General features: G+C 41.8%; 1 protein-coding gene across 1 annotated transcript in view; it reads left to right on the forward strand.

The window, feature by feature from the left end:
* The first annotated feature begins 418 nt into the window (after nucleotides 1-418).
* The window catches only part of EFHB (EF-hand domain family member B), a 120,930-nt gene continuing 114,887 nt past the window's right edge, over nucleotides 419-6,461 (forward strand). The window contains 3 exon segments of the mRNA XM_042780319.1: nucleotides 419-492; nucleotides 624-700; nucleotides 703-1,499. Of these exon segments, the coding sequence (XP_042636253.1) occupies nucleotides 419-492; nucleotides 624-700; nucleotides 703-1,499 (948 nt within the window).

A 6,461-nucleotide genomic window follows, 5' to 3' on the forward strand; every position in this document is an offset into this window, starting at 1 on the left:
TAAAAGAACTACATGCACGGACCACATGCTTGCACCAGGGAAGACCTAAAAGTGGTCACCACCAGAAAAAAAATGTTATTTGTCCCCTGATCACCAGCAAAATTAAGAGGCCAATGGCCTAGAAGAAGTCCAAGGCTGCAAACATCCTAATGGATTGCGTTGTTTAGGAAATCAAAGTGAAGTTGGTAAGCGTTTGATTTCTTGCCCAAGGCAATGCAAGTTTTGTTGCTCTAAATTAGCCCTTTTCTGCATTTAAAAGGATAGAAGTCACCCACAACCCTGGCAAAGATGGTTCCACTTAATCTTATTCTACACCCAGAGGGGAGGAGAAGCACATGCATTCCTTATAAAGCTGCGTGAACCTCTAGAATGAAGGATAGATCTGACTTCTAATAAACAGGGAAAGAAAGAAAAGAAGATGGGAGAGAAAGAAGAAGGGTGGAGACCAGCCCCAGCAAGAATTGCGCTCCAAACCCCGCCCCTGTTTCCTAGGTAACCGGGTAAACAGTCCTCGGTCCCCATTTCCCGTGTGAACTCCACTAGGTGTTAAGAAGCCGGCAGAAAGCAGTGGATAGAGGGTCCTAGTGGGGATGTGCTCTTTTCGTGAGAGTGGGTTCCCCTAGGGGATTGGGAACTTCCCTTGAGCCAAGTTCAGCTTTTCCCTTAGAGACGAATAGCTTTGGCGGAATTAAGGTGTCTGGGGTAAATCCCAGACCACGGAACTCGGACTCACCCACCAAGAGAAGGATAATTTAGGACACAGGAGGATTCTCATGGGAACACAATCTCCCATGGAGTTGAGGCTTGGAGTTGGTTTAGAAAAAGAAGATTCACAATGGAGAGAGAGCCCCCTGGTTAATAATAAATATGAGAAGAGCTTGGGGTCACAAGAAGCAAAATCTCCACTGAGCAAGGGTCTTGAAATGGGATTAGAAAAACAGAATATTTCTACATGGGGTTTAAGGATCCCCACGGAGTGGGATAATTTAGGAGTGAATAAGGTCTCAGCTTCTCAGGAAACAAAATCTTCTCTGGGAATGTTGCCAGGAAGAATGGGGTTAGAAAATGAGAGACTTCTGGCACAGTCACCCTGTGGAAGGATAATACAGCCTACCTTGGGCATGGAGTGTGGAAGTCCACAGGCTCTAGAGAGCAGGAGAGGGGCTGTAGCTAGTGCTCCTGAAGGGATAGAGGCTTCAGTGGGAAAGCAGCCTGCTTTGGGTATGGAACCTAGACAAGAACTAGAGAAAGACTCCTGCGTTGTGATGAAGCCTGGTGCAGAGATGACGTATCCTGTGGAGGTGGACTTTGGTCTGCCCCAGCCAGAGGAGCCAGAGCCCCAAATGGGCTTAGTGATAGAACCCTCTGACCACTTTGCCCCACAAACTGAAGAGAAAAAGGAGAGCCCTGAAAACATTGAACCAGGAGTAGAACCTCCACATCGTATCAGACCCATATACTCTGGAAATTTTTTTGATCGAACACCTCACTGGCCAAGTGTAAGTTTTTTTTCCAGTATTTTCTTTAGAAACTATGTATAGTTCATGTATTTATAGTGATTATAAAGTGATTAGACTTGTTTTGGTTTGTGGAGTGAAATTGCAAAGATTTCCTTGGGATTCTGGTATCCCTTATCCTGCTGGACTCTTTCTAGATATTATTTTATCTGATCTCCTCTGATTTTCTATCTCCCTTCCTGTCATCTTTGTTTTCTGTGCATACCGGTGCTTCTTTCTGATTTCTCCCTTTCTCCTTTGACCATCATTTCCTTCCTCAATCTTCATTTTCTCAACCATCTCACCAAGATTCACGTTGTGCCCTAACATTCCAGTAATGAATGGAACAAATATTACTTTTTCTATTCATTTTGTACTTGGAGAGTTATTCATTCCTCCAGCAAAGATTTGTGGTGGCAGTTTTACTAGGTACAGGGCAATATAAAATGAATAGCATATAACCCCAACCCTCTAGGTTTAGGTGTTCACTTCAGTGATGGAGACAGAAAACTAAGCGAATATTATACAAGTGTTTAAACGAATACAAAACAAATGTGATTTTTTCTTAATACAAGCACACACTTAGTAGAGCTCAGTGGAAAGATTGAACAGTAAGTACTATTTGGAGAAGATGGCCAAGGCTTTACAAAGGAAGTAATATTTGAGCCAATGATAAAAGGTGTCAATGTTAATAAGATGGCAAAATGAGATTAGAGTATCATAGGCAAAGAAAGACATAGAGTATGACCAAAGCTTCTATGCAATTCTGTGTGACTAGCATGGTGTTCAGAGAGAAACCAAACCCCACTGCCAACAAGTTGATTCTGACTTATAGCCACACTATAGGACAGACTAGAACTGCCCCATAGGGTTTCCAAGTCTGTAAATCTTTACGGAAGCAGGCTGCTGCATCTTTCCCTCATGGAGCAACCAGTGTATTTGAAACACCCACCTTCCAGTTCACAGCTGAGTGCTTTAACCACTGCATCATCACAGCTCCTTGAGAGAAAAAGATGGAGAGAAAATATGTGGAAGAAACGGAAAGTTTCTGAATACAGGGGTAAACTCTATTGTTACAGAGTTTGTGGTGGAGCTAAACGAGGAGAAAGTAAATCAAATTTGTCTTTTAGAAAAATAATTCTAATGTCAGTAGTAATGACTGACTAGAAGGGTAGTGAGTGGCAGGTAAAAACTAGAAGGCTATTCCAGTGTGATGATAGCCTGCAATTAATGAAGAATTAGAAAGAATAGAGGGGAGAGTGCAGATTTGAGAGCTTTTTAGCAGATGAGACTGACAATAGTTGCCATCCAGTTGTGGATCCATATGGCGAGAGAAGTTGATGAGTTACTTAGAAGTTTCCACATTAATCTCTTCAGGGTTGATGGCAAATGATCAAGCTGAGTTTGAGATATCTACAGAACATCAGGTGAAAAAGCTGGAGAGATAGTAATGGAGGCTGAAGCACACAAGTGAGGTGAGACCTGTGTAAAGTTTCAGGAGTCTACCTTTAATTAGGAGTTGGAGCCATGGGTGGGAATGAAGAAAGTCTAGGCAAGAACTTTGGCAAATACTAATATTTATGAGGTGATGAGAGAAAGAGATGTCAATAAAATGAGTTCTGAGAGCAAGGACCATACCTCAATTACTGTGTACATTGATGACATATCACAATGCCTGCTATATAGCAAGTAGCCAGTAAATGTATGCTTGATAATTAAAGGAAATATGGACGATGAAACAGGAGAAGAAATGATCAAAGGAGAAAGAAGTGACTTTAAGAGGGTGGTATTAAGAAACATAAAGGAAGCATCCTTGAGGCATTCTGGAAACAAAGTATTCCACACACAGATTTCAGAATAAAATTTAGCTGAAGCAGTCAGTCATAGGGATCCTGCAGAATTTTGTCTGCATCAGCAACTTTTTTGTTGCCCGTGAGTCTCAGGGTGTTCTTTTATCTTTGACCCACTTTACTTTCTGGTTCTTTTATTGGATTTCCTAGGCACTGTGATCACTGGCTTCTCACTTGACTACACTTGCTTCCTGTTTCTGTAGTGGTCTGTAGTGTGGGCTCTGACTTGCTTTTCCATACTTGCAGATATCAGCTTCTGGTTTCCATCATAACTCAAACTAAACTCACTATCGTAGTGACCATTCCTTGGGCTTCTGAGCCCTCCTTGGGCTTCACTATGGAAGTAGGTTGCCCAGTCTTCCTTCTGAGGAGTGGCTGGTAGGTTTGAACCGCCAGCCTCTGGTTAGCAGTCAAATGCCTTAGGCATTATGTTACTAGAGCTCCTCTGCTACTTCTTCCTGCTTCCCATACCCTTCTTTCTAAATGTGATATGATGAGATAGAGAGTTTCAAGGAGAATGGCCATCTCTGTTAGATCTAATAGGATAAAGATTGATTACCTTTAGATATTAAAGAAATTAGTAACATTGTTTACATGACATAGTGGAGGAAGAATTCAGATTATAATATGCTGAAGAGTGAATGGGAATAATTGGAGAAAACTATTATGACTTTTTTTTTCCCGTAAGAAGCATGATAACAAAGAGGAGAGAGAGAAGATTACATTTAGGAAACTTTGTATTTATTTATTTAATGCATAAGTAAAGGAATTTGAGTTAACACGAAGAAGGTAATAGAGATGCCAGATCCTGGATAAACAGGAGGTAATGGAATTAGAATCATAGCAGGAGAGGGATTAGCCTTGACTAGAAACAAAGCTTTCTTTTAAAATAATTTCCGATACTAAAATACAGTGTAACTTCTGAGAGCCAGAACTCGAAAATAATGCCTTGCCTTTCTGGGTCTCTCAAGGTTTCCACCTTTGAAAGGGTGCTGTCTTTTTTTTTTTTTTTTTCTTTCCAACCCTAACCCAGTCTCCTCCCCTCCCTACCCTGCAGCCCTCCCCACCTGTGTCCCTCATAATTATGCACTCCGGTTTGTCCTGCATTTCCTCAGTTTGAATGTTGGTCCTTTGGTGTCCCATGGTCTATTGCTCTAAGGGATGTATTACCATTGAGTGTGTGGGTGGGGCATCCTGGGTTGAGTGGTCTGCGTGTACATCTTGTTAACTATTGGGCTGAGAGCCTGCGCCTGAGGGTGAGTTTTATTCCAGGCGCCAAATGTATTTCAGGGCCGTAGCATTGGTAGTCTCACCAGATTTCATCTGACCAGTAATTCTGGTCATTATTGAGTTTTTGGATTTTGTTCCATGTTTTTCCTCCCACTCTATCCAGGATCTCCAGATTTGATCCTTTCCTGAGTGGTTGGCATTGGTAGCCGGGCACCATCCAGTTCTTCTGGCCTCGAGGGCCATCGTGCCCTAGGGTTGATTGCTTCTAAATGCCTTTTTTTTTTTTTTTTTGGTGCGTTCTTGTTCACTTCCAACACTAGGAGACCATAAGCTGCATCTTAGATGGCTGCTTGAGAGCTTTTAAGACCCCAGTCACTACTCACCAATGTAGGATGTGGAGCAACGCTTTTATGTATTCTGTTGTGCTAATTGAGTCTGGTGTCCCCCAGTACTATGGTCCTGAGGCAGTAGCTCTATTGGATCTCTCTCCCATAGTGTCTCGATGTCTGTGAGGGATTACTCTGTGTCTGTCTTCTATTGTTTCTGTAAGGACTGCAGGTATTTTGTGTCACTGGTGTCTGTACAAGATTAGCCTCAGCTGAGTCTATCCTTAGTCTAGAGTATACCTCTACTCACTGACCCCTGTCTGATCATCTCAAGTGTTTATGTGTTTATCTGTATAGCCTAGTGCTTGGGGTTAATGGCAATGTGGTATTGTGGACACATTGGTTAGTTTTAGCATCTGTCGTCTATCTCTTTTGTGCATAGTTCGGTGTCCTCTCATTTCCCAATGTTATCATGGTGGTCATATATCCTTCTCATATATCCCTCCCCCTACCCATGTCAGCGTGTAAGCCCCAACTAGCCCTAAATTAATCCCTCCCTTTCCCTCCCCATCCCGGTAACCTACTAGGTGAGTCCCTTTCCCAAGCAAACCCTTCTCTGTCTTTTTACAGTAATGAGCTCATACAGTACTTGTCCTTCTGCAATTGACTTACTTCACTTAGCATAATGTCCTCCATGTTCTTCCATGTTGCGAGATGATTCGCGTATCCCTAATTGTTCTTTAATGTTCCATTGTGTGGATATACCATAATTTGGTTATCCACTCATCCGTTGATGGGCATTTAGGTTGTTTCCATCTCTTTGCTATGGTGAATTGTGCTGCAATAAACATAGGTGTACATATGTCTGTTTGTGTGCTCTCTCTCACCTCTTTAGGATATATTCCTAGTAATGGAATTACTGGGTCAAATGGTACTTCTATTTTCAGTTTTTTAAGGAAATGCCATACTGTTTGCCACAACGGTTGTACCATTTTACAATCCCACCAGCAGTGCATAAGAGTTCCAATCTCTCCACAACCCTGCCAGCATTTGTTACTATCTGATCTGTTGAACTTTGCTATTATTGCCGGAGTGAGATGATATCTCATTGTTGTTTTGATTCGCATCTCTCTAATTATTAATGATTGTGAGCAATTTCTCATGTGTTTGTTGGCTGCTTGTATATCTTCTTTGGTGATGTGTCTGTTCAAGTCTTTTGCCCATTTGTGAATTGAGTTATTTGTCTTTTTGGTATTGAGGTGTTGAAGTTTTCTGTAGATTTTGGAGATAAGTCCTTTGTCAGATATGTCATAGATAAATATTTTCTCCCAATCTGTAGGTTCTCTTTTTACCCTTTTGATGAAATATTTCAATGTGCACAAGAATCTAATTTTTAAAAGGTCCCAGTCATCTAGCTTCTCTTCTATTTCCTGCACATTCTGGGTTATGCTTGACAGCCTATTTATGCTGTAAATTAGGGTTCCTAGATTTGCCCCTGGGAGCTCTGGTAGCATAGTGGCTAAGACTCTTGCCTGCTAACCAGACGGCTGGCGGTTCAA

The sequence above is a fragment of the Orycteropus afer genome, unplaced genomic scaffold (assembly GCF_000298275.1).
Source record: "Orycteropus afer afer isolate SDZICR_OR568_19922 unplaced genomic scaffold, OryAfe1.0 scaffold00003, whole genome shotgun sequence".
NCBI lineage: Eukaryota > Metazoa > Chordata > Mammalia > Tubulidentata > Orycteropodidae > Orycteropus > Orycteropus afer.